General features: G+C 48.5%; 2 protein-coding genes across 8 annotated transcripts in view; one reads left to right on the forward strand and one right to left on the reverse strand.

The window, feature by feature from the left end:
- Positions 1-6,356: 6,356 nt before the first annotated feature.
- On the forward strand, positions 6,357-13,137 carry PIK3IP1 (phosphoinositide-3-kinase interacting protein 1). Of its 4 annotated transcripts, none has more exons than XM_055795858.1 (6): positions 6,362-6,590; positions 6,707-6,823; positions 6,923-7,042; positions 9,039-9,227; positions 9,362-9,440; positions 11,503-13,137. In XM_055795858.1, exons 1-6 carry the CDS (start codon positions 6,503-6,505, stop codon positions 11,708-11,710), a joined length of 801 nt encoding a protein of 266 aa, XP_055651833.1. In that variant the 5' UTR covers positions 6,362-6,502; the 3' UTR covers positions 11,711-13,137. The 4 variants fall into 4 exon arrangements, with proteins under 4 accessions (XP_055651836.1, XP_055651837.1, XP_055651833.1 ...); XM_055795860.1 differs by having other exon boundaries at positions 9,042-9,227; XM_055795861.1 differs by lacking the exon at positions 6,707-6,823 and having other exon boundaries at positions 6,357-6,590.
- Positions 13,138-13,908: 771 nt separating this feature from the next.
- LIMK2 (LIM domain kinase 2) overlaps positions 13,909-27,263 on the reverse strand; it is a 32,405-nt gene continuing 19,050 nt past the window's right edge. For 3 of the 4 annotated variants that reach the window (XM_055795837.1, XM_027780940.2, XM_027780939.2), the window contains 10 exons: positions 25,925-26,121; positions 25,018-25,204; positions 22,503-22,589; positions 21,643-21,774; positions 21,315-21,371; positions 21,062-21,127; positions 20,074-20,248; positions 18,571-18,626; positions 16,527-16,684; positions 13,909-15,954 (listed from right to left, as the gene is read on the reverse strand). In XM_055795837.1, the coding sequence (XP_055651812.1) occupies positions 15,798-15,954; positions 16,527-16,684; positions 18,571-18,626; positions 20,074-20,248; positions 21,062-21,127; positions 21,315-21,371; positions 21,643-21,774; positions 22,503-22,589; positions 25,018-25,204; positions 25,925-26,121 (1,272 nt within the window). In that variant the 3' untranslated portion in view covers positions 13,909-15,797. Of the gene's footprint in view, positions 15,955-16,526; positions 16,685-18,570; positions 19,917-20,073; positions 20,249-21,061; positions 21,128-21,314; positions 21,372-21,642; positions 21,775-22,502; positions 22,590-25,017; positions 25,205-25,924; positions 26,122-27,263 lie in introns of those variants that run through there. The other variant, XR_008745785.1, reaches the window with a different exon arrangement.

Raw genomic sequence — 27,263 nt, forward strand, 5'->3', positions numbered from 1 at the left:
CGCTGCAGGCTGCATGCATTCATTTCCTGGAGACGGAGACTAGAGACCATGAGTGCACAGAGAAGCAGCCTGTATTTCTCGTATCTCGAAATCTTCCTCTTTTCAGAGACAGTTCCTGCCTTTGCCCATCTCCACGGCTCTGTATGAAAACCAGTAGTGTGGTGGACAGGTTGCAACATTGTGTATCAGGATGGCCTTATTTTGACTAGAAAAATCCTTTCTCTGGTGCTATGCGATGAGATTTCTTACCTTCTTTTAGCGTAAGTGGGTGGAGTAACAGGTATCTATGTGAAATTTTATATTGTCCTCATTGAATGCCTGGAAGGCAGTGAAAATAAAAATGAGATGAGATAAGTAAAATGCTTTTGCTTCTGGCCTGCCTACCTCGGGTGCTAAGTTATTAGTCAAATACACTGTGTTCTGACTCAGCACCATTATATTCTAAGGAAATAAGTGAAGTATGAGGTGAAACTTTACTGAGCCTTTGTTCCTTCGTGGTCTTTTTGCTTCCCTGTGGTGTTACTAGTTTGACCCCTAACTTTCTAAAAGAATGGCAAACTCAGGACCAAAATAATAACGGAGGTTTGCCCTATTCAGTAAACATACTTAAGGAGCAGAGTCTTTGCTTGTGTGAATAGATGTAAAAAGTCCACATGCATATATGAGTGATGAAAAAGGTTATCTCTGCATGTCTACAGCATGTGTGCAACCCAAAGAGAAAGAGGTTTGCCTTTCTACATAGGAAAGAAGGGGCAACTTCCCAAAATAAACAACTCCTCCCACAGCCTTCAGGCAAACACCTGTGGAGAGAGAGGTCTTTCACAGTACCTGTGTGCCAATGGTTTTGTCTGCTTTCAGGTCAGCTAAGAAAATAAAATCCAGAGATGAGAGCTCTGCATTGTAAATGTGAGTCCTGTGCTTTTATGAGGGGACACTAGTAACTCTACTGAAAGGTTTGGTCTCTGCTTCTCTGCTCGCATGTTGAATTACAGAGACACCCATTACAATACGGGTCTCTGCCCTGCTCTTACGTTGGCGACTCCAGGCCTAGTCCCAAAACCCTAGATAGGTAAGAAAACGTATGTTTGAGGGGTTTTTATCTGTACAAGTTCATAACTGTACTGCCTTTCTGTTGGTATGGGATATGGGCCACTTGCTTACAGTGAGTGGTTGTGCAATTTGGACGTGGTGTATTTTCCACAGGAGCTGGAAGTGTAGCATATTTAAGTGCAACTCTGTAACCCGTGCTTTCCACAATGGAATCTAACTCTTTCATTGATAATATTCCATGAGTACTGAAATTTAAACACAGAGTTTTGGGCTGGCACTTCTGTGAAATCAGCTTCCATGGTGAGTGAAAGACTGGTAGAAGGATATTTAATAATCTCATCAAATTCACTGTTGATTTGTTGATTTGAATAGATATCAGAAGAGAAATCTTTATTCCCTTTGAATCAAATCTCCAGATGTTTTGGTGGTGCCTTTCTCGTGTTTCTTGTGCAGATAAACCATTGTTTTTAGTTTGGCATTTTCTAACAAGAATGGATGTTGGGGTATCTGACTGCTTAGCTTTGCTAGTTACTGCTGTGCACAACAGTGAATTAAGAAACAAGAAAACTACGAAGGTTTATACCTTAAAAACCCGAACAAACACCACAACACATTCTCCTATTTTTCTTCCTGCATTAGTGCTTATTTGTACCTTTCATCTACATCAGCACTACACATGTAGAACTTGAGAACATCTTAAGACCTTAAATGCGTACCCCTCTTCATGATTCCTTCCCCTTAAATACCATTTCATGAGGTATGTAATGCATGTCTGAAGCTTCCAAAGCACTTTGCAGGCATTTAATCCTCTCTTTCTCTGTGAAGTAAGTAATATTAACATGGGAAACTGAGGCAGAAGCTTGCCTAAGGTCAAGCAACAAATCGGTAAAAGAATTCATAGTAACGCTGATGTTCTTGACTCAGACCTGTGTGTTCTTGAGTACATCACAGTTATCTTACGAAATAGCTTCCCTTCCTCCACTCTTAAAAACGCACACTCTGTTTTTTGTCAATAGCAGCCTGCATCTGTAGCAAAAAAAAGAACAAACAGTGCAGCTGGGGGCTGAAACATCTTTAGGCAGCTGTACCTTATTCCTAACAGTATTGATACAGTTTTATGCTATCTTGCAAGGAGACACACCCATGGGATAGCAGGTAAAAGCAGTGTCTGTGGTCCAGATACCAATTTCGGAATGCTCCGGCAGAGAAAGGAGCTGAGGGCTGTGGTCCAGGCTGAGTCCTTTACAGCAGCCACAATGGGCCAGTGTGAACACACACGGTGGGCGGTTGGGCCCATCAAAACCGCTGAGGGAATTGTGGAAAGGCAAAAAGGACGAGGAAGTGTTGCTGTTAAGAGAGGACTCTGTGTGAAATTTCTGAAGTCAGTGATTGCAGAGAGTATTTAGTGCTAATCTCTTAATGCTAGAAAAGTGTAGCTGCAGTGCTGCTCCCCCAGTAAACAATAGGGCCCAGATTGCCCTCCTGAGGCCTCTGTCCTTTTATTACAGCCCACACAGAAAGCTCATCTGAGAGGGCACTTCGAGTTAGTAGAGCAAACTCTGAACCAGTCTGAACCAGTTCAAATATCACATACGGTTGTTTTGCTTCTGCAGACTTCCTTGTTAGTCCTTGGAGGCTGTGGCTGGCATTTACTCTAGCAATAGCTCATGCTGTCAGACTGAAGGGGGAGGGGAAAGCCTCTCCTTGAACATGTCAGCAGGGGGATGCAACAGTGCAATCAGATATTGCTGCTCTCTATCGCTCTACGCTGACTCCTTTGTGGCGACTGCCTCTGTCTTGGTTTTTGGTTATGCTCAGCTTAGTTTCAAAAACTCAACATCTGCTCCTTTTGTTACAGCCCTGATGGGTTTTTTTCTTCTATTCAGATTGTTTCTAGGTTAGGAATAAAACATATTTGTTCTTGCCTCCTACATCATTGCTTATGGAAGGCTTTTCACAGGTGAGACACACGGTAATTTTCGTGATCCAGACAGAGGCAACAAAGGAATGAAAAAACCCTGCTTTTGTTGGACTCTACACGTACTTAATAGTGTTTAGTAACATTTGATGCTTACAGGGTTTTAAGCTTTAAGCACAAATCATTCTAATATTCTGTTCATGGAGGATGAGGCGTCAGTGTACCGTCTTTATTCTCGGGCATTGCAATATATGAAGAAAGCAGAAAATGGTTTAGAAAAACCAGTTTTGAGGGAAAATTGGAAGAATTATTTTGGTTTGCCAAGAAAGAAGAAAGGGGAAGTTATGGGAACATGACATATGGCCTATTACAAGGAGGGCAATGGTCAACTTTTTCCATTTTAAGCAATCTATGTTAATTTGGCTAGGAAAGAATACTTGAATTAGAAAATTGATTTTGCTTATTCCCCCCCAGTGTCTTATTTAGCAAGATTAAGTAACAGAGCGTGCTAATTCTTTCATAGGAGGTTAGATGAACTTTTGTCTGGGAAGATCCGAACATACTTGGCAGTGGCCAGAGAAGAAGAATGGGTTTGATGGCTTCTTGCAGAGTCCTTCCAGAGCTATGCATCCGTGGTTGCCTCACTTTGCACAGCATGCTGTGCTATATGTTAGCTTCCTTTTATTTTTCTTCTTTAAGAAAACTCTCAATACATTTTGACTTTTTCCACAGGTGAAAAAATAGAACAAACAAGAAAGAACAGTTGACAGACAGGAGAGAGAAAAAGCAGACGTTCATTCTGGAACCTGTATAAACAGCAGAAAGGTACTAGCTCACAGCTGAAACTGGTTCACACTGAGTTTAGGGAGGATGCTTAATGTCCCTTGATCCTAAAAATAGCATGTATATTCTCCTGTGATGTGTTTGCAGACGTGTGGATGTGTTGTGGTACATGTGTGTGTATATACGTACAGACTTTTACATGTAAACTACGTGAGGATGTAGTTGCGGAGCTATTAGCTTACTTATAGTTTGGGTAGTTACTTTAAAATGAAGTCCTAGGAAGTAATAGCTTTAATCTCTGAAAGTGTGGCAAGAAGAGCAAACCCATTCCCAAACAGCAGAAAGAGCAATTGAGTCTGCCTTTGACAGCTGCCACCTGGCATCCTATTAAACTTAACTCTGTGAAACTGCCAGGCATAAATCTTCCCTCATCCTGGAGAAAGCTTGAGATGAAAGAGGAAAAATTATGCTTAGAAGTCAGTTGTGGAAAGACTTTGATCTTTACCATTAATATGAAGGTTTTTGCATTTCTCTCAGATTCCTCATTGTCCTTCTGTGCACTAGAAACTCAGATTGCTTGCTGGAACTTGGCTGGGTGTAATGACAAGTGCAAATTTGTCTTGTTATGTAGCAGGACAGAGAGCTGGGAAGGTCTGAGGTTTGTTTCCACAGAGATTACTGCCCAGCCTGCAGTTCTTGGATCAGTATGTACAGGAGGAGGTGCTTTCTGTGCAAGATGGCATTGAAGTGTGCGTTAGTCTCATGAAATGAGCTAAAAGAAATTATTTGTACAGATTGGCAGCCCTCTGCAAACTGTTTTGGACAGGCTGTGCCTCTGGATGCATGTGTGGCTCTGCAGTTTCTGACTGTATGGAATTTGTGCCATAAAATCTCTTACGAAGAGCTATTACAAATAGAAGGCCTGATTCAGTAGCCCTTAATAAAAGTTCTTGCTTACTCTAGTTAGCTGTGCCTTCACAGAGTGTAACTGCAGAGCATAAGGAGTGTAGTAACTGAGTGTCTGTGCAGACAATGAGCATAATACCATAAAGCAGACAGCTGGTGACGTCAGTCAGGACTGACACACACACAGTTGTTTTGGTTTGGGTTGTTTTGTTCTTTTACAACCTGGCTCTGCAGGTTTTTTTGTGGTTTTTTGGTTGGTTTTTTTTGTTTTTTTTTTTTAATCTGATGTTATTAAACTAAATGTACTGTAGTGGTAAATCATATTGTTGAAGTGTGAATCACACACAAGTGCTAAGGCTTATGGTTTCACATCCAGTGGTAGTGCTGCTTAATTGAACTGTTTTCCTCATTACCCCTCTGTCATGCTGGTACATCTGGGTTTTTGTGGCTCTGTATTGGACTGGATGCAGAGGCGACCTGGCTGTAAGGGGTTAAAGTGTGTGTGACCTGGGGAGGAAAGGGCAAAAGTTGGCTTGGATCAGTACCTTGAGCCAGCTTGTCATACAAGTACCTGTAGCAGCCTGACAGAGAGAACTGCCAGGATGGAAATATCTGGGAGTGGAAGGGAAGGACCGCCATTCCAGCCAGCACTGCCCTGAGAAGTGATTCATCAAGCACTGAATACAACATGCAGCTTCCTGGCATAGAAACACTTTTTCTGTGTTCAGGGGTTTCCATGTGATTTCAAAGCACTTTAAAAGAAGGGAACTTCCCTGTCCTCTTCTGAGAAGGAAAGTTTGATTGTACCTCATGTTACAGAAAGGAAGGGAAAGCACTAAGAAGTGAAGCCGGCAGATCTGCCAAGGTCAGAAGGAGCTCTGTGGGAAAGCCAGAAATAGTTCCTTGTGCTGCAGGCCTGTGCCTTGGCCAGGCCGCCTTTGAGAGCTCATTGTCCATCAGGACCAAGTGTTCAGGTGCTTGTTTTTCACTGCTGTAAAATAGAAACATTGCTGATGGCTCCAGGTGCCAGTGTAAAGTCACTGGCATTGCAGTATCCAGATAGCTCTGCCAGTTTAGAAGCAGAAAGTATCTTGTAACCTGCTGGAAATGCCTTGCAGAGAGGCTTTATCGCAGTGGCTAGATGCCTGCAATACGATCGCTTTAAAGCATTTTTGGGCTGTTTGCCTTGTTTTGCTGTAAGCAGGCACAGCTCTTAGAGGACGCGGAGTGCAGGGAAAGCAATCGATGAGCAGAGGTGAGAATGCAAACCTTTAACGTGGAGGGGGCACAGCTGCTGTGGCAGCGCCTACCCCCCGGCGCGGGGTCCCTCTGTAGAGCTGGGGGACCTCAAAGGGACACTCGGGGCAGGAGTTTGGTCCCCCGCGGTGGCTCTCTAGGGGTGACAGCAACGTGAAGTCCCTGAGGACGAACGCGCTCCCTGCCACACTCGGGCTTCCAGCCCAGTTCTCTTTCGGCCCGAGAATGTTCCGCGGCTGCAGGGGACAGGCCCGGACACCTTCCCCCGTGCCCCTCCCGAGCCTCCCCGGGCTCCCGCCGCTGCTCCGGGGCGGGGGGGACCCCCGCGGCCGCGGCAGGTTCCCGGCCGCCCCTTCCCCTGCCGGGGCTTCCCGCCGGCGCCGGGAGCCGCCCGGGGGCGGGCGGTGGCAGCGTTAGGACCCGGCGGCGGCTGGGCGCGTGTGTGTGTGTGTGTGTGTGTGTGTGTGTGCGTGCGGGGGGAGCGCAGCCCGGCGGTTGTTTACCGGGGAGCGGAGAGCCGGGGCAGGGCTCGCCGGCGCGCCGAGCCGAGCCGAGCTGAGCTGCGGCCCCTGGCCCTGCGCGCCGAGGATGCTGCGCGGGGGCCCGCGGCGGGCGGCGGCGCTGGGCGCGCTGCTGCTGGGCTCGCTGCTGCTGGCGGCCGCCCGCGGCGCCGAGGGTGAGTGCCGGCGGCCCGGCCCGCTTTGTTGCGGGGGACAAAGGCCGGTGAGGGGGGTGAGGGTGCCGGGGGGCTGCCCGGCCCGCCCGCACGGCTTTGGCCTCGTCTCTCCGCAGAGTGCCTTCGCGGCAACGGCGCGTCCTACCGCGGGAGCCGGCGAGTGGCCGCCGGAGGAGCCCCCTGCCTCAACTGGCTGGCGGTGCGGAGCGGCCCCGGCGCCGCGCTGCCGGCAGGTGGGTCCCGGGGGCTCGGGGAGCCGGAGGGGCGGGGAGTGGGGTTCTGGGGTGCCGGGGCCGCGGCGGAGCCCCCGCTGACGGCCCGCTGCCCTCCAGCACTCGCCGAGGACCACAACAGCTGCAGAAACCCGGACGGCGACGCCGCGCCCTGGTGCTACATCCGAGGCGCTGCCGGGGTCCCCGAGCGCAGACCCTGCGACATCGCCGAGTGCTCAGGTAGGAGCGGTCCCCTCCGGCCCCGCTTCCCCTCCTGCCCTCCCCGAGGCACTGCCTGCCGGGGGCTGGGTTTGTCACCCCCGGCTATGGCAGCACCCGCCGCCCTCCCCTGGGAACGCAGTGGACCCGGGGCTCCCCTCCGGCCCTGCCTGTGTGCGCACATCTGCCTCCCAGCTGTGCCTTGCTCCGCCCCGAGAGCTTTTGCCATTAGTGTCAGGAACGGCCTGTGCAAAGCCTTGCCCCCCGCCCCCCCTCCTCGTTGCACTATAGGGCTGCGTTGCAAATGGCTGAGGTCTGGGCATCTGGGCACTGCAGAGCTGTAGGTAGTGTTGCTGCGGGGCATCTTATTGCTGTCTAAACAAGTGTCCTGCTGCTAAAGGGGTGCCAGGGTGAATATGGATGGGGTGGGGGAGAAGAACTTGGAGAAAACGAGAATTGAATTGAAGGGAGGGCAGAGGACAGTAAGAAATGGAAAGCCACAAACACTGGATTCCTCCTGGGTAGTCAGGGTGGGAAACAGTTTGCCAAGAGAAGAACTGTAGCTGAGGCCTGTTTCAGGGAGAAGAGATGTCAATATTGACTGGGGCTAAAGGAACCACTTAGATTTTCTGGAACTGTTCACTTATTTCTGAGCCCCTCAAGGTTTACATACTCCACTGTCCCTCAGGATTGCTATCCTTGCAAGTAAACACACCCCCTCCCCCCTGCCCCCCCCCCCATGCACCCTACCCTTTCTTCACTTTGCTCATTTTTTGCCTGTTTTTCCCTAAAGTGGAAGCAAAACAAATGTTCTGCTGCCAAGACTGTTACTCAAAACAATCGTGCAGCTTTGGGATCAGGAGAGTTACTTGGCCTTTCAGCCAATACATCATTTCCACATTTCAGGGGTTTGACTATTTTCATGGCTCAGAGCGAGCACCTTTTTATCATAGTTGTGCCTTGCAGCTCCCCTTAGCTGAGCATCTCTGGCTGACCCTCCGTAGTCACTGTGCCCTGCAGGAGCCCCTGATTTCCTGCCTCTTAACTCCCCTTCTGTACTTCCATTTCACATTCTACTGAGGGCTCAAAATGGCTGCAGGTAGAAAATCCACATGGAGTTATTGCCTGCTGTGGGGGTGAGGTCCAGGTGCGGTTTTCAGGTGTGGATGCATGCTGTGCATAGCATTTCCAAAAAGAAGGAGGGGAGGTGTTTTAGACAGGTAATAGATACCTACTTTCCACTGTCATAGCTGTTACTGTGCTACAGCTTCCATTTTAACTGTGTCTTGAAAGAAGGAGCTACCTTGAAAATCTTTCAATGTTGTCGATAAAACATCCCCAGGGCTGGGAAGGGGTTCTGTGCTGTAAGTGTCCATCCTTACGCGCCTTTGTTTGGGCTCTGGCCGAGAACTTGCTGTACTTACGCCAGTCAGTGGCTGTGTGACTGAAGTGTTGCTCTGCCTTAGCCTGCCCATCACACTAAAGGAGTTTGCTACGTGGCTGCAAAGAGGGAAAGAATGTCCCCAGGTTGTTTTCACACCAGCTGGAGCCTCCTTCCGTCAAACCTTCCTGTGTCAGGAAGATTGAGGCAGAAGAGAGATAAATAGGCTCCTGGGAGATTTGGAATGGAGATTCTCATAATCTTGTTCATGTCTGTTCAGCACGCTTGAAACTGCAGCCTGTATATCGATCTATACACTAAATGAAGTCATTGTGCATCTCCTGGACTCGTGCCCTGAACCAGAGTTCTGTTCTGCTGTGTGACTTCTGTCTCATCTGTGGTGGTGCCTTGCACTCCTGGTTAAATAAGTTCATGTCAAAGGGAAGGGGGGGGGGGCCGGAAAAGTACATTTCTTGTCTGCCTTGGTAGGATTTCTGGCAACAGCTTAAGAGGGAACAAGTATTTGTCAGTGTACTTTGAAGGAGGTTCAGTCTAGATCTGTCCCACTCATAAGGCACGTGTTGTTTTTGAAATACTTATCAGTGCTTGGTATTTTGTGTATCTCTTTCCCCTCAGCAGATGCTACAGCTGCCACAGCCCCAGTCCCTACAGGAGAAGTTGATGCTTCTCAGGAGGTCGACCAGGTGTTTGAACCAGCTGATACCTTGCCCTCCCGGAGCGAGGCAGCTGCTGTGCAGCCTGTCATTGGGATCAGTCAGAGAGTGCAGATGAACTCCAAAGAAAAGAAGGACTTAGGGACACTAGGTATGAACCCAGGATCATGTGATGGATCCATTCCTGTAATTCTGACAGGATGGGTTTTTTCCAAGGCTCTGAAAGCAATCCTATAGCTGGATCTACCGCCTCCAATTTTGCCTCTTTCCTTTCTCTCTTTGCAGGGTACGTGCTGGGGCTGATCATGATGGTGATAATCATTGCCATCGGAGCCGGCATCGTCCTGGGATACATCTATAAGAGGTGAGCAACTATTCTCCTTTGCCCAAAAGCTGGTGTACACGTGAAGCAGCGTTTATTGAGCAGGAACGTCTGAGCACCTGCAGAGCCAAACCGATGCCAGACAGAAGCATGTTTTGATGTGGCACGTTGTGTAAGAGTTTCACTTGTCGCAGTGAGGAAAGAACTATTTGAGAGTTAATCCCATTCTTCTCCATGTCACCCATCAACATGGTATTCTGTCCCATTTAAAGTTTAAAACTGCTCTCTTTATTTTTTAGTTTTGTGTGTGTGTGTGTGTGTGTGTGCATGCGCGCCTTGATGTGGCTTTCTCAGATGCATCCAGGGGAGCAGAGTTTTACGTAAGAGCTGGAGAGAGCAGATCCCAGGTGCCCTCACAGGAAGTGTCTTTTCTGATCAGAAAAAGAACAATCCTTCTAGGAGGCCACCTGGTCCCATGGTTTCTTTAGTCTAGCTAGCTTTAGAAGAAAAACAATTGGCAAATTCTTTGCCACTCATGCATTGTGTCCTATGAAGCTGAATATCAAGTAGCACTTTTTTTTTTGGTCAAAGTTCATTTCACCAAAGCTTTTGTATACTTTAAAGTAATTTTTGATTCAGAAGTTATTATTTGTTCAGCCACTTCACTGTGTTGGACAGAAATGTTTGGGTAGGTCAGCAGTGTTTGAGGTTAGCGGTAACAGCAAGCAGCTCAGTTGTAAGAGACAGGGCAGGATTAACAAATGGCAGTGAATGTCGCTGCAGCAAGTGAAGGCCCAGGCTCCCTCCTCTGGGAGGATTTGTTCTGTATTTTGGCTGTTTGACAGCAGTCTGACACAACCAGGCAGAAGGAGCCCTTTCCCAAGCTGGGACATGTCCTTATGTAAGTGTTTATAATAAATGCCGACAGAAAAAAAAAAAGAGGGAGGAGTGTTACGTAAGGGGCAAAACACAGAGCGCTGCTTGTCGAGGAATCTGATTTGAGGTGTTACTTCAGAGACTGCTAGCAGGAACAGCAGCCACTGCTGCACGCTCGTAGGCAGCTTTGACAAGCTGCCAAAATGCTTATTTGCTGACAGGAAACCCCAGCAGCTCTGCCTGGTTGGGATCACAAGCCCCAGGAGAAGTGCGTGGTGCCTGTCCCACCTCGCTCCTGTCTTCGGTGGGAAGAAGCAATAGACCAGTGCTGAGCTTTGTCCAAATACAGCTTTGCTGCTTCAGCCCCAGAGAGCTCACAGCAGGGCTGCAGTGCAGGTTTGCTGTCTCTTTTCTTGCCTTGCTCTCAAAATCACGTGTGCAAGCTGGCAGGTTTGGCTAGGTGTGGTGAGAAACCTTTAATGGGTTGTAGTGGCTTTTGGTGTACGTAGCTTTTCCAGAGACAGCGTGCTATTAATGCCATCCATTTTTAAAGCAAGGCAGTTTTTCCTCAGTACAAATTACAGAGGTGTCGCCTCCCTTAGCAACAAAGCCTAAGGTAGGTTTGAGGAGCTGGTTGTGGATGTAAGCTGTTAGCTGCAGCGGCAGAAGGCAGGGCCAGCTTTAATAAATAAGCTTCAGTACCTTCAGGAACTTTAATTTGGCTCACAGGTTTGTTTGCTGCCACAAAAGGCAGAATCTGTCACCACCTCTGGTATTTGTTTCTATCCGATGAAGCAGGTTACGGAAGCTCTTTTCCACAGCAGTGGGCTTTGCGCCATCTTACCGCTCCCCTGGGCCTGCGCCGGGCGGTGCTGGGGGACTATAAGGTGTAAGGAAACATTTGTCAGCTCCATGGTTTGGAGGAGAAGCCTGGCTTTACAGTCAGCATTTGGCAGTAGCAATGTCAGTGAATAAGCCAGCTTGTGGGGGAGGGACAGACTTGACTTCACTTGGCTGCTTGTTTTTTGAAGATGCTCAGATGGGGTCCTCTGCTTACAGCAGGGAAAGTTTCTGGCCCTCTGTATGTAGCTGAAACACCTGTTTCTTAAAAAGCAGAGTCCCTTCTTTTCCACTATATCACCTTTACTGGGACTGCCTCGGAGCAGTGGCACTCACCCCATGCGCATTTTGTGGGTTTTTTTTGTTGTTTTTTTTTTTTTTAATCTAGGGGGAAAGACCTGAAGGAAAAGCACGAACAGAAAGTTTATGAGCGTGAAATGCAGCGCATCACACTGCCACTCTCGGCGTTCACCAATCCTGCCTGTGAGTTTGTAGACGAGAACACAATTGTGGTGCACACCAACCAGACACCTGTGGAGGACACACACGATGGTAGTGGCCCGCTCATGGGGCAGGCGGGTACTCCTGGGGCCTGAGCAGCTCTGGCAGGAGCAATACAGGCTGAGCAAAGCCTCCGGCTTCCCACTGTGAGTGCGGGGGGGTTGCGTGTGTTCATTTCTATTTTGTTTTCTTTTTGAAGAAAGCCAGATGAAGGTGATGCAGAGGGACAGAAAATGGGCTGTTCATCATGATCTGTTTGAGGGGCACCATTCAGTGCATGACCAGCTGGGGACTGGTGTGGTGGACCCTGCTGCTTCCTCCCACCTATCTCCACGGCGTGCCAAGGAGCTGGGGGGGATGACGGGCCAGGCTCACAACTGGCCACAGATCCCATAGCCTGCAGTGTGGTCTTGGCTTCCTTTTTTTCTGTTCCTTTCCTATTTAATGGTGTGCACTGTTACTTAAGTTTCAGCCTGGAACGCCAGGAGGAAGCAGTACCGCAGGGACTGAGGGGAGCTTCACATCAGACTTAGCTAGATAATTACACTGATTATAGTTCCTGCCTTTTTGCTTTAGTGGCTGAGAGCTGGAGACACTGTCCAGAATCCTGCTGCTGGATCAGGTTTTTTTCCAAGGAAGAGTTTATTTGAAGGATGGCTTTGGCCAGGAGCAGTATGTTTAGCCCCAGTGTCAATTTGGAAAAGCTCTTCTCAAGCTCTTGACAAATCCAGGTCTTCCAGGGCTGAGGCCACATCTCCATTCCCCTGTGGGGGTGCTACATGCACAGCCACAGTTGTAGGTGTCCAGGTGGTCTGTGCTTCCTGCTCACTTACACAGATCAGGAGACCAAAGGCCAGCAGCAGATAGTTGTGAAGTGACGAAAACAAACTGCCCTTCTGTTACCTACAGCAGGTTGAGCACTGAGGATAGATAACATCCTCTTCCGAATTCCCTTGTCCTTTTCCAGAGCCAGCTCTGGACAAGAGTGGCCAAGCCCGCTGTGGAGGTCACCCCGACCATAACGCAGCAGCTCTTGCTCTAAGGGCAGGACAGGGCAGCTGCTCTTGCAGGATCCCAAAGGTCTGGGCATGGCTTCGGGCCCAGCCTCCTTCACACACTCCGCTTCTGCAGTGAGACTACTTGCTTAGAGCCTGGCCCTATTAGAGAGGTTTTGTAACAACTTTTATTAGCGTTTCAGGGGGTTTGGAAGGGATGGTTGCTGCAGTGTCTCCCAAACGGCACCAAGGCAAGGCCATTTCAGGGAAACATCCATCCCCGCCTCAGGGGATTCAAGCCATTCAAGTAAGTTTTCTAGCCATCTGCTTTACAGCTGTGGGCCTAACAGGGAGCAGCACTTGGCAGCAGGGGTTTTAGTGTTAATGATTAATTCAGAAAAGGGAAACGTTTTATTTTTAAATGCCTTTGAATACCATTTCTTTGTAAAATCTTTTAAATACCTCATTATGAGAAGGTGCAGATTGTGCTACCTTGTATTAAAGCTTAAAAAGAAAAATGCTCTGTAGACGTGTGTGGACTGTGGCTCATCTGTAAAAGTTCCTCCTGCCGGAGCAGCATCCTTTTGCCTGTTGCAGACTTCAAACTGAGGAGAAGGGAAGATGCCACTTCAGTTTGCCAGGCTCAAAGGTAAATCCCTACAAGCAGCGCGTCGGCTCCCCAGCACTACAGGGGCACGGAGCTGTCTCCTTGCTGCTGGCAGCTCGTCTTGAGCGCTTCCTGAGAAGCAGCTGTGGGGGTGTGAGCTGTGCTGATGAAGCAGGCTGGCCCGTGGGCAGGTGCCCTGTTACAGCCCCTTCCTGCATGACGCAGGGCAGTTCTGCTGTGGTGCCTCAGCAGCAGCTCTGTCTCCGGGCCTTGCCTCGGAAAGTGGGATGGAGATGAGCACAGCAGGTTACAGGAAGCGCTGACATAGCCAGCATTTTCGTTCAGTTGTTGCCTTAACAAATGCCCCCTGAACTCCCTATTTTAGAATAACAGATTTCCAAGAACAGGCTGTATTTTTATCCCTGGATCAGAAAAGGAAAATGGAGAGAGGCTCCATGTTCTGGTGTCTCCTGTCCACCCTTAAAAAAAAACCGCAACAACCAACAAAGCTTGGCAACTTCTTCCCTTTCCATCGCTCCAGGTAAATAGTTCTGTAGAGCACTTGCGCTGCGTCTGTATAGTTCTGTAAATGTGGCACAGTCCTCTGTTCAAGAACAGGCGTTCTAGACGCTACCCCGTCTGTGCAGGTTTGATGTTGCCACATTGTGACAACAATAGAAACCCAAGAAAGTTACAGCTTCCTGCTTTGTGTAACACAGAGACAACACAACCTTGTTTTCATGGCATACATTTACTGCTTTTTAATTTAGTTAGAACATGGAGCTGTGCAAATCACAGTTCATAAACCCCACCCACACATCACCCAGGACTCCCCCCTTCAGGGGTTCCCCTCACAAACCAGCCTGGGAGGGGGAAAGAAAGGGCAAATCTTATTAACAATCCTGAATCCACTGGACCCAGTTTAAAGAGGCTCCTCTGCTGATTCACAGCACAGGGAGTCCCCAGTGTTTCTAAAACACCACTACAGACACTAAAAACACCCCCCAAACACACACCTTTTGTCAGGTGAGGGCTGGCCCCATGTTATTTTACATAATACTTTTAATTCATGGGTAGGGGGAGGAAATCAAAGTAACAGCAAAGACTAACACCCATTCCCCACCACTCAATACCGAAGGGAGGGGGGGAAAAAGGAGCACACAAAAAATCCAGTTAAACCAAGATGTTTGTGAAACCTAAGAGCAGGACTCGAGCCAGCTTTTTGTTAAGTTCTGCCAACCACACGCGAGCTACTGCAGCAGTAGCTTGCTTCCTTCTCCCACCGAGGGAGGCAGAAGAGAAGTGCTGGAAGAAAATACATCCCCACCCACCTCCCAATAACTCCAAGCCCTTCTTTCTCCCCCAAAGCAGGGAATGACCCTGAGGAAAGTTTCTGCTTGGAGGATCAGCTCAGGTATTGCAGCAGCAGCTGCAAGAACGACCTTCAAAGGGAGCAACTTGCAGAGCCTGCAGGAAAGGATGAGGTAATGGCAACTGAATTACTAGTTCTCCAGCTGCCACTCCTGGGAGAATGGGACATTCTCCAGCACTTTTCTGTTCATGACAAGTCCATCCTTTAAGTAACCTTGGGCATATCTCCTTTTCCCATCGTCCGTGCACAAAGTCTGAGCCACTTCAGACCTTTGGCTTTCTCAAGAGCACCTTCTGCCACTCTTTCTGTCACCTCACGTCCACAGCCAGTGCCTAGTGCAGTTCTACACATTCACGTTCAAATACTTTCACCTAGGTTAAGGTTCTTGGGCAAACAAGCTCAGTGTGCAGGCCCAGGGTCTGAAGATGCTCAAGTGGCTCATTTGCTGCCTGCCTTGTTCACCATCTGAAGGGGCAAGCAGAGCTAAGTCTTAGTGTTTCTAGGCAGGCTGTTGGAGGTATTCGGAGACAGAGGAGGAAAAAAAGCCACAAAACCAAACCAAAACAAAAATTCATACACGCTTCCCCACAGACAAGGTATTTCAGGAGAGCTGCCCAGTTCCTGGGGCTTTTCACTCCCTCCCCTGATGCACATTGGAGGTCAAAATCTCAGTGGGTTGTTCTGGAAAACACATGCACAAACATATACACACACATTACACACACACACGCTGTCCCGGTGGGGCCTTTTGCTGGATATCCAATTTCCCCAGCGTTCTGAGCAGGGTTGTCAGGGGGAGAAGCAGTTCCAGAAGTGCTGGTCCTTGCCCAGGAGAGTCTCCTACAGCAATTCCCTCCCTAGCAGACAGGCCATGGTGGCTTCACAGCTTGCAGCCAAGTTCTAAGGCACCACAGTAAAGAAGCCTGAAAAGGCCAGAGAAACATTTCTCTAGCCTGAAAATTAAGTGTTGAGCAGCTTTCCTAGGTGCAGTTGGCAGGAAACAGCTCTTCTTGCTTCTGAAACATGCCAGAAATCCACAGTGAATCAGGATGTCCGAGAGGAGGGGTTCTGGGTGGGGAGAGAGAGGCAATGCAGCAAACGCACAGCTTGGTGCCCCGTTAATGCCCTGGAAGTGGCTGAAGTGTGCATCCCTCCCTGTTGCTCATCTCAGCTCCCATGGAAATGGTGCAGGCGGCAGGACGAGCTGACTAGGGTGTGTTTTCAGGTAGCTTGTCACGGTTCAGTCCATACTGCACGCTCACGTTGTGGTCCAGCTCCTCCAGCTCAGACGGAAGCGGGATGGCAAGTTCTCCCAGGTAGAGAGAGAGAGCTTCAAAGGAATCTTCCAGCTTGGAAAAAGGGGGCCTAGAAGCAGCAGTGAGTACATGTGAGTGGGAAAGAGGAGGCAGGAGAGCATCTAGAAAGGCTGAGCCAGTTGTCCATCCAGGTCACTGTCCCGTGCACAGAAGTGTGAACAGGGACACGATCCCTCCCCATTCAGCTTCCAAGGCTGCAAAGATACCATCTGTCTGGGCTACCTGGTTTTACAGCCGATTTTACCAGGGAGGTCCAGCTCTTTTGCAGCCCGCTTGGCATCAACACTGTTCTGAAGCTACGAGTTTCGCAACTGAAATCTAATTAAGTATTCACCTTTCAGAGCTGCTGCCAAGGTCTGCCCCTACTTCTTGTACATGAGAAACCCTGAACAATCACTCCTGCTTTACCCAGTCCCAGAAATGGTTTCAGAGCCCTCTACCATATACAGCGGTCTCTCTCCCAAGCTGATGAGGCGTTAGTCTCTCCTCACGTGAAAGCCTTCGAGCATTCCCACCAGGAATGCAGCCCTCTTCCACCCTCTGTGCAGACCGATCCTTCTAAGGGGAGACGGACACATCCTCCAGGGTTACAAAGAGGAGTCCTCCAGACCCCAAACCTACCTGCTCTCTGGTTCCAATCTGCAGCAAATAGCAGCCAGAGGGAAAAAGGCTGGAGGACAGTCAGCAGGAACAAACTTCTCCCAGAACAGCTTGACATTAAGGCCAAAATCCAGTGTGCGTGGGAGACAGTCTGGGTCAGCGTAAACCTGGCCTATGATCTAGGGAAAAAGGAGAGGAGTGCTTCAGCACGGCAACATTTCCAGAGGGTTAACAAACAGGGAACTTCAGCAACAGGCAGAGGCTCCTTCAAACCGATAGGGAGAAAAAGGAAGAGCAGAAACACTGCTCCTCCTTTCCAAAGGGGCCAGTCACATAAGGGAATGAGCGAGGCACTGTGTACAGGCAAACTTCACATGAAACTTTTTCAAGACCTGGTGATGTGGCCACTGTTGTGAAGGAAGGCCCACACGCTTCTCTTTCTCCCCAGGGTCTCTCTGCTAGAAAATACAGGATGCTGTGCACCTCCCAGAGAGCCTGACAGAGTCTTGCTGCTGGGTCAGCTACTGGGGATGACATAGCCCATCCTGATCACAAGCCATCAACACAACCTGCACCACCATCCCAGCTCTCCCCTCTCACATAATCTTACCACATCACCAGCAAAGCTCCTCTGTCTACGGAGCTTGTCCTGAACAATGCTGTGAAGTCAACGCACCAGAGTTGCTCTGTTACAGGCAGATTCAACCCCACCCACAGCCAGAGGGTAGGGGCAGAGAGAAGAACCACTGTAGCCAAGGCCCAGGAGGTTGCAGGTGAGAGGAGGAGATGGCTGGGTGGAACAGAGAAGCCCTGCTCCAGCACTTAGAAGTCCCAGCAATCACCACCTACCGTGTGAGCTGCACCCACCACCTCCAGCACTATGGGACTCAAAAGTGTAGTAAGGGGGAAGGAACCCGCAGCGGAGAGCTGTGGGGTGATCTGGACGCAGACAAGGTCAATGTCAATATAGACTCCCACATGAGGAAGAGTATTACATTTAAAGCCTCATCAGCTGTCACAAAGAGGGCGTTATTTATAACCACCCAGGCTTCTCTATGCCAATAACTCAGAAGGAGAACCACATCCTGTAACTACAGCGGAACGCCCATTGTATGCTTTGGCAGGGTTATTTCTTTATCTGTTTGAGTGCGTAGCTTCTTTTTTTAGCGTCCTTATTTTGGTGACAAGGAAAATGTTCATATGCTACTACCCATTTATTTGTCTTTTTTCTAGATGAAACAATTGTTTTAGTCCCGCATACAGATTTTTCAAGTTCCTAAATCTATCACTCACAACCACAGCATTCTCTGAGAGGAGGGCCCAGGGTAAACAGAGCTCCAGATGAGGCTGCAAAGATTTATGCACATACATTTTCTTTGTCCCCTTCATCCAAATGCTGAAGATGAAACTGCTGGTCTCCCCTCATATTCCTTTAACTGCTGTTATCTGTACACATAACCACCTGCCTTTCATCTGTATTTCCACTGTCTTACACACCTTTTAAACTGAAAATACTTTGCAGTGGTGCTCTCTGCAGACAGCAAAGCCTGATATAACAGTAAGGCTGCATTGACTGAGATAAACGAAGCCAACCGACTGCAGGGTGCAAGCTTCACTAGCCAAGCTGCAAAGGGTTTCAGTTTCCCTTCTCTGAAGTGCCATCCCCAGTGGAGGCCCTGAATTTGCTGAGATTATACAGCTGATTGTTCTTTTAACGAGGCAGCAGAAAAAGAAAATATATCACAGTTTTAAGGAACTTGTCTACTTTTAAATGGACACCAGGGCTCAATCAGAACCTGACAGACTTTTTTACAGCTTCTCTCAATCCAGGAGGAACCTCTCTATTTCTTTCAGTCCAGCAAGAAACTCTCTCCGGGGCCAAAAAGTTACAAGGTCCCTGAGGGAACAGAGGCAGGGTAGACTTGTACTCCCAGCCTAATTCACTGTGGCCTTCGGTCACAGACTGCACACTCAGATACAGAGAGCTGGCCGACACAATGTGTGCGAGGAGATGGCAGTGGGGAAGACTTCTGTTGAAGATAACTGTGTGACATCCTGGTCTTACCTCACAGAGAACAATCCCAAATGAAAAGATGTCTACTGTCTCATCGTAGCTCTGTCCTGCAGGAAACATAAGATACTCAGCTCTGAGAGAAACATTTCCCCATCCAGCTATTCCAGCAGCTGCCAGTCCAAAGCTGAACTAAGCCTGTTCTCTGACGAGCTCTACAACAGGAGACAGCAAGGCTTAAATCTGAGCAGCGTCTGTTGCCTCAAAAATATGCATACCAACTGCGCCTTCCTGTACAGTGCCATCACATATTTTAACCCCGCTTCCTTTTCTTACCAGGGAATTACAGGATGACACGGAGAAGCCTTGTGTATCAAAGGTCTGAACAAATGCTAAGGGTAACTATGGAAAGCTTCTGCTTTCCCGCTTCTTTCCTTTCCTTCTGCTTTCCTTTTCCAGTCAGTCCCACTGACTGCTGTTCTAGCGCACCTCTACAGTGCACGAGTCGGTGTTTGGATTCCCCAGCAGCCAGCGAGTGCCCAGTCCCTGCTGCAGTGACTGCAGAGATAATAAATTACACGCTAACAGCACTTCGAATCTGGGAAAGCAGAGTGGCTCCAGCACACCATTCTCTGCTTACAGACCCGCCCCTCCCAAGCCAGGATCTGGTAAACAGCCTTGCTTTCAGAGGTGATGTCAGACTGTGCTCTTGCTGTTCTCTCGACAAATGCCAGGTCTGAGACAGGCTCTGAGAAGCAGCCTGTGAATCCAGTAGGGCCTGTAGGCCTCGAGAGGAGGAAAACACAACAACATGGAGAGGAGTTGAGCTGGGGGAAAGAAGCCCAGTTCTCCCTTCCCTGGTGGACTCTGTTGGACAATATGATATCACATCATATCATAGGTAGCCAAAGTGTCCAGCCTGGTCAGACAGACCCACTCACTAAGAGGAAATGGTGTCCATTGTATGTCACCCTTACCTCAACTCCTGCAGGGGCAGCTCTTCCCCCTGGGGACATAGTTCGTCCTTAACGTAACTGCGGGCTGCATGCCGAAGCCCAGATTTCCCTGCACTTTGACAACTCTACCCCCAATCCTGAGGCTTCAGCAAACCCGGCAGCAGATAGCTTCTCCCTGGATCTAAGCAACAAAACACGTAAGCCTCATCCTGGACTTGAATGATCCGTATCTCAAGGGGCAGGTCCCAAGCAAGGGGCTATAACAGAAACTGATCTCAGGTTCAGTCTTATTTCAGGCCTCTTTTGTCTTCCCCGTTATCTGGATCACAGCAAATTTAGGTCTGTTGCCCTCCTGAAGAATCCTGCTGCCAAGCCAGGAGCATTACCTCGCCCGCTCCAAGGATTACCAGCTCAGGTACTGCAAGAGAAGTGCAGCTGGGGCCCCTGTGTGTATAAATAAGCTTGCATATTAGCATGGCTAAAACCACATGCTCTAATAGGTTTGTTTGTTACTAGGGCTCAGGAGCTTTCAGTAATCCCATCATCCCTATACCTTGCCACAGGCAGTCTCCTCACCTGCACCCTGGTATCGGTATCTTACCATTTAGCATCTCTGGGGCCATCCAGTATGGGTTGCCAACCACCGTGTAACGCTTCTTCCTGTCACTCTTGCGTAGGGTTCGTTTCTTGGCAGATGGCTTCTCCAAAGTGGGCTTTTTTCTTTCCTCCACAATCAGCCGAGACAGACCAAAGTCAGCCACCACCACCGTCTTATCCTACACAAGGGGTTTAGCACAAGCCACTGATTCCTCTCAGCTCCTTTCCAGAGCAAAGAGGCTGCAGTTCCTGTTCACTATCAGCTACATGGCAAGGCAAACTATCAAGGTTTCCTGCAGCCAGAGGAGTGTAGCGAGCTGTCTAGACAGGTGTAAGACACCCAATTCATGATCCCAACTCCTTATTTCCTCTCTTCGTTGTCTTGCTTCCTGTGTGGTCACTAACACTAATCTCATCAATTTGGCTACACTTGCCAGGACAAACCTGGACCTTTCCTTTCAGAACTCCCTACTCTACCCTGGCCAGGAATTAATTTAGACTTTCATCCTGGGTCATCTGAAGCCTGCACACTGATCTCATATTCCAGCCAAGTGAAACAAGGGCAAGGCTTGAGGAAATGAAGCTATACATAAATCTTGTGACCTAGCGTTTCAAAAAGAGAGGGCACACACATGTGCACGCACCCACACACTTGTCTGAATCCTGACTGCCAATAAAACAAGGCATCAAGTGGTTAGAAGAACAGAAGCAGCTGTATCCCAACATTTTATAGCTGAGACAGGGAATAGAGCTGTAGCAATTCCCATAACGTGACTGATAGTAGGAGATGCCACCACAGGAAAGAGGTGAGAGAACAGGGTTAAGAAATGGTGAAAGCCAGACCAGCCTGGAAAATCCCATGTGAAGATGAATCTCCCTTGTTTAGGGCACTAAAAGCCTGACAAAAGAGAGAACATCATGGAGAGAAAACCGAGGGAAGAAGGTAACAGGGAGGGGAGCAGCATGCTGTGGGGAACAGAAGTGTAGCTCACCAACTTGATCAGGCAATTGTGTGAATTCAGGTCTCTGTGAATGATGCACATGGAGTGCAAGTAAGCCTGGAACAGAGGGAGAAAGTTTGTTGTTAGGGGTTCTCAGGCTGCTATGTCCCTTCACATCTACAGACCTCAACAACCAGACGCTAGCAGTCAGGCAGCACCCACAGCCCGTCAGACACCACCCTCCTGAAGCAACCAACCCTGCCCCTGGAGGTTTGCTCCGTGACAAAGGGACAGTCCGACTCACCATTCCAGAGGCAATTCCTTTGGCAAAGCTGACCTTCTGCTGCCAGGGAAACGGGTCCTGAAAGACAAGTCCTAAACGGTCAGGGACTGTCTTACCAGCCAGCTGGTGACAGCAGTCCCTCCACAACAGGGACTCTTACAGCAGTCACAGAAAGACAGTACAGCCCTAGGGAGAAGGCCCTTCCTGCCTCTGGCCATCCACAACTAAGCAGCAGCTTTTCCACACAGCTCCAAAGGAGAAGATCAACAACAAGCACCATGAGGCTGGCACAACCAATGACACACTGTCAACCTCGTTGAGGAGAGGTCCACCATGCTTCCATACTCACCGCGTTGCGGAGGAAGTCCTTCAGGGTGCCCCCCTCAATGTACTCAGTGAGGAGATTCAGCTTCTTGTCCTTGTACAGTACACCGATGAACTTCAGCACGTTGGGGTGATCCAGGCTGCGCATCACTTTCACCTGGGAAGCAAAGACATCCCACCCCAAAGAAAAGTCCTGACAGATCCACTCTGAGGTGACAAACACTCTAATGCTGGAGGTCCCTTCCAGAGATCACAGAGTGCACTCAAACTCCAACCTTAAGGCAGGCAATTAGCCGTTGCCTCTTCATTTTCACGCTGTGCAATTAACCTGATCTTAGCCTTTAAGGAGAGCACCCTTGAGTTTGGCTAACTTTGAAGAGACGGGAGCTCTCCAGGGCAGCTATCTGGTCTGTACTGCATGTGTCAGGGCCAGAATAGCAGCATCAGTGTTTAGGAAGTTGCCTTTAAGCTAAATCTGACTTTGAAAAACATGGTAGGCAGCCACCAAGAAAATAGTTTAGCTTAAGTACAGCAGGAGTCTTAAATATCTTACAGATATTGGCCCTCATCACTTCTATCTATGCACAAGGCTCAAGGGATAAATCCTTTATGTAGCGCACAGCTCCATTTTCCTCAGACTTAGGCTGCTTTTTTTCATTGAAAAATTAATGAACTGGGAGCTGAAGCCATGTCTTTTGCTCAGTGTAAGTGAATCACACTTCACCACAACAAACGTTCAGCTCATGTCGGCTCTTCCCCTGGGTGACTTCTTCCTCAGCGCCTTGATTCCTGCCAGGCTGCTGGCATGATCACTCTCTCTGGAGAAGATGGAAGACAGTTCCACCACACTACTGGCTCAGAAGCTTTTTGAAATCTTGCTCCTACCTCTGTCAAGAAAGTCTTCTGCGTTTCCTCATCACAGCGAATCAGCTCCTTCATCACCATCACCTTTCCTGTTGCTTTGTGTGTCACCTGGTGGAAACAGAAACTGCAACTACAGGCAAGGTTCAAGAATACACAGCTCCAATGCTCTTGCAACTCTTCTAAAAGAAAGGGTAATACTCCCCTCCATCCAGAGCAGGATATAAGTGAGAGAAAATTCAGAGCTCAGGGATTTGCAGAAAACTGCAGAAAATTCCTCCTTTCAGAATTCAGCAAAGACTCTGTAGGTGAAACAGAAATTACCTAAAGCCGACAAGAGGGATCATACCAAGAGATCAACAGCATCCCAAGAACCAGAGCTGAAGTCTCCATTTTAGGTAGCACAGGGCTGAGCATGCATACAGGTTGTCAAAGCCTCTGAAGGCATCAGTTCCATACTTGTGCACGCCTCAAGTTCCCTTACAGAAAGTATGTGCCCAGCGTGATGCTCATATTTCGTACACAGACTCTAACGACTCTATTCTGTATCAGCCAAGGAATCAACATTCACTTGCACCAGAAACGAACCAAACAACCCCAAACTGTATTACTACATGCTTTGGTTTTATGGGGACTCTGAAGCCTGACACTTTCTGATGAGCTTGTCAAAATTACTCATGTGCAAGTGGAACTGGGATGTACAGGCTGTTTAGTTAAGGCAGGACGCAGTTATTTTACCATGCTCCTGGCGAGTAGTGTGTTGCCACCTGTTGCTTCACCTGAATGGTGTCAAACAAACAGAAATCCACTATAAATATCAAGTAATAAACTTCCTGGCTCTTGACACAGAAAGCATTTCCAGTTCCTCAGGAGCTGTTTGCCTGTATTCAACTAGTTCCTGGCATTTTGCTGTGTTCTAGAGGTTTCTTTTAATCAGCTCTGCCTTGCTTGCATGGGGTGCATGACTAAGTAGAAAGGGTCCAAATTCTGATAAGCAGGTTTTCCTGGAAATCCTCTCCACTTCAGTTACTTAACTTGGACAGCTCAGTCTCCCTAAGGTCTCCAGGTAACTGAACAATCACCTTCTCTCTAGGAACAAAAGGGAACTATTCTGACCAGATACAGTACTTGTTGCATCCAAACCAGTCAATCTGAAGCTCATTCTTCTGCCACATACCCTTAAAAATAAAAAGCCTCTCAGAAAACCTCCAGAACTGCACTCCAGAACACAAGACCCCGTTATAGTATTTAGGAAGCTTATGAGTTCTTGCAAACATGGTGGCACACTAGTTCTGTTTGGAACCACAGGACATAGCAAGGCTGACATAGGTGGAATATGAGTGCACGGAATAACACAACAGAAGCGTGAGTACAATATTCTTCTGCTCCCACCTGAAATGAAGCATCCATATATAAGTAGCAAGCCAGGGAACACTACACATTTCAGCCAGGGATATGAAACCCAGGGATGTCTAATACCCAAAGATAAAGGGAAGTGAAGAAACAAAGACAAGACAAGGCTAAGTGGAATTCTTAAGCTGACATACCAGCATAATTGAAACAAGCGTCATCATGAAACTCCAAGAGGGCAATTTTAAATCCCACAGCATGCATCGGAACAGGATGGCTATTGGCTAATTTGAGCTAAAAGAAATGCCATTGTGCCATTAACTGTGGGGACGGAGATGACAAAAGCATGCGACAGAGGAAAAGTTCCGCTTACCTGGACCTGTTATTTCTCTATGAGCAGAGGAGAAGAGAAATATGCTCATTAGTACGGAACAAAAGCATTGGGTGTGTAGTACTGGCTCACCACCTCCCGTGGAAGACTGAGATGGATATGGTGGCTGGACACCTGAAGTTTATACAGGTGTAAGGCAAGTCCCATAACATGGTGAATAGTCATCTGAGTACCGAGGAGCTTACAGAACTGAGGTGAACAGAGGAAGCTGCCCCATGATGCTGTCAGGGATGCCAGGGCAGGAGCTGCTGAAGCACCCCCAGTCAAGACCAGAGAGATAAAATACGAGAGAACTGCTATTAATGGAGATTTTAATTGTGAGAGTCATGCAAGACCTGACCGCTGCCATCACACTGACAAGCCATTTAGGCTCTGCTGGGGGTTCAGAGATGGTCACTACACCAGCCTGGTAAGCCCCCAGGCACACCACACTAAGGGTGGGTGAGAAATGCTGTAGTGGGGTGTTGAACACACCTCTTCATAAGGAAGACGCTCACTGAAAATGCAGCTTCTTCCCCGTTTCCCCCACCTCACCCAGGTGCCTGCTGTGACACAGGCACTCTGGAGCTCGAGATGGTTGACATTCAAAAGGGACAAAGCCAAAACTGCCTGCGGCCAGAGACGCTCATGGTCAGGGAGTGAAACAGAGAAGTGGATCTCACTGAGCAAACCAGGTGAGTTCCAAGACTGATCACTATCAGCAGAGCAAAGGCCACTGACACAGTGGCGAAGGATCCCAAGATAGGCAGATACTGCTGTAATCAAAGTAAATGATGAATGTCTGGGGACATCCCTCACCTTGATTGCTTGTCCAAAAAATCCTTTTCCTAGTACTTCGCCATGAATCAGGTCACAGGGCCGGAAGATCTGCTGGGAGCAGCTAGAAGAGGAACGTAGGGATTCAGAACGACTGATGTCACGGCTCAGAAGGAGTGGTTCCTTTGGAGAACTGGGGCCAGGAGACTTAGAAATGCTGTTACTTCGCCTAGAAAACAAAGGAGACAGGAAGATCAGGGAAGCTGCTAGGAAACTTTTGGTTCAACATATCCCATCATTAGCTCCTAAGGGACCAGTTTCTGGATGTTCTTCAGCGCTCATCATATCTCAAAAGCCAGGTGCTCTCCCAGCACCATGGAAGCTTTTTACAAACCTAGAGCAGCTTCCAAGTCAGAGCTGCCTAACACCACCACATCTCCTGCACTGCCACTCAGAGGTGGAGCTTTGTGTGGAGGAGGAAGCTGTGAAGATGCAGCACTCGCTGTCTCTAAGCAAACAGTAAAATACTGGTAAATGACTAAATGAACAACTGGGTGCCCCAGTCTAGGAAGACAAAATTTTTCCCAAGTCCCAGGTCTCAGCCATACTCCCATTAAGGACACGTTCCTCCCCAGCCATTTAAGGCTGGTAAAAATTTGACCTTTACATTTCCTAACTGTAAAACTTTGTAGCTTTTCTGTGTGAGAAGTAGAGATCCTTATTTTTATCAAGGAAAGTTTGCCATCCTGAAAGGGAATGGAGAGAGTACATGTCAACAGCAGAATCTAAAGCTCTCCCCTGCTTTGCCAATGGTTTATACCCAGGCTCATATCAGAGATACATTATGTCTCCGCAGTTATTTGCAATTGCAAGGCCTAGGCACAGAGCAGAGCCAGGTAGCACAGGGCAAAGGCAAGCTAGATCAGAGGCAACACTTGCAAGTCTTTACCTGAGGGAGCGTCGTCGGAGCGTTCCTTCCAGATTCTCCTTGATGTCCAGCGGAGAGAGGGAACGTGGGGAAATGGGTGGCTTTATGTGGGTGGGAAGACGGGAATCCAAACGAAGCCTGTCTAAGCGCTGCGAGACAGGGTCATGCTCTATCAGCAACTGAAGCGTCTGGCTTGTCTTGCGAATCAATTCCTCCACCTGAAATCAAACCAAAGGACAGGATGATAGCAGACAGGAGCAACACAAATGACAGGAGACAGAGGAGACAGAGCAGAATGCCCCTCAGGAATCAAAGTCGAGAGTTCAGTGAGATCACTCCATAGTTGTGGTTTAGTTGCACACACCACAGCTGTCCACCAGACAAATCCAGCTAGCAACACAGAAGTTCCTTACACTATCCAAATCCTTTTCTTTCTGGTTAGCTACAAGTGACCTGTACAAAAAAGATGTGGACAGGCTGGAGAGGGTCCAGAGAAGGGCCATAAAGATGATCAAAGGACTGGGAAATCTGCCATATGAGGAAAGGCTGAGAGAACTGGGTTTGTTCAGCCTTCAGAAAAGAAGGCTTAGGGGAGACCTTATCACCATGTTCTGGTATTTAAAGGGTGGCTAAAAAGAAGATGGATGGCCCCTTGTAAAGAGGGACTCCCTGGAAAAGACAAGAAGTAATAGGCACAAGTTACTTCTGGGGAGCTTCTGATTGGACACAGGAGGGCAATTCAGCCATTGGAATAATCTCCCCAGGGAAGTGGCGGATTCCCCAGCATTGGGCATTTTAAAGATCTGGCTGGACAGGGTGCTGGGCCGTCTTGTCTAGACCGCGCTTTCACCAAGAAAGGTTGGACCAGATGATCCTTGAAGTCCCTTCCAACCTGATATTCTATAATTCTACAAAACAGGTTTTTTTTTCTTCATCGTCTGAGAAGTGCTCAGAAACTACACAAGCTTCCATCCTGAACAGTGCTGCAAAGAACAGCTCTACAAAAGCTACATGGAGATTTACCTATGAGATGTCCGTTGTGCTCCTAATGTTCTCTTCAGCACCAACAGTAAATATGTCTATTAGCAGTTGCCTCTAAGAGGATCAGAACAGTGGACTTCACTAGCAATACGTAAATAATCCTCACAGCCTCTCTGTCCTCTTGACATGTGACAGCCCTACATTATTCTTACTACCTCCCTTCACATTTGAAGGCCACAAAATCAGAACTGCATCCTAACTGCATTTCCACCTGTTGCATTTTCCTCTTCAGCTGGAAGGGGCAGCAAAGCTTGTCTTCACGTTTATTCCTACCGTCAGCGCGAGCGCTACAGCTGCACACACACTGTATGGAGGGTGG

Source organism: Falco peregrinus, chromosome 2, assembly GCF_023634155.1.
Source record: "Falco peregrinus isolate bFalPer1 chromosome 2, bFalPer1.pri, whole genome shotgun sequence".
NCBI classification, from domain to species: Eukaryota; Metazoa; Chordata; class Aves; order Falconiformes; family Falconidae; genus Falco; species Falco peregrinus.

Bases quoted from the DNA above. Each gene is read 5' to 3' on its own strand.
- PIK3IP1 (XM_055795858.1), top strand. From the start codon at position 6,503: ATGCTGCGCGGGGGCCCGCGGCGGGCGGCGGCGCTGGGCGCGCTGCTG. The intron at 6,824-6,922 runs GTGGGTCCCGGG...GCTGCCCTCCAG, and splicing joins CGGCGCCGCGCTGCCGGCAG to CACTCGCCGAGGACCACAAC. The intron at 9,228-9,361 runs GTATGAACCCAG...CTCTCTTTGCAG, and splicing joins GAAGGACTTAGGGACACTAG to GGTACGTGCTGGGGCTGATC.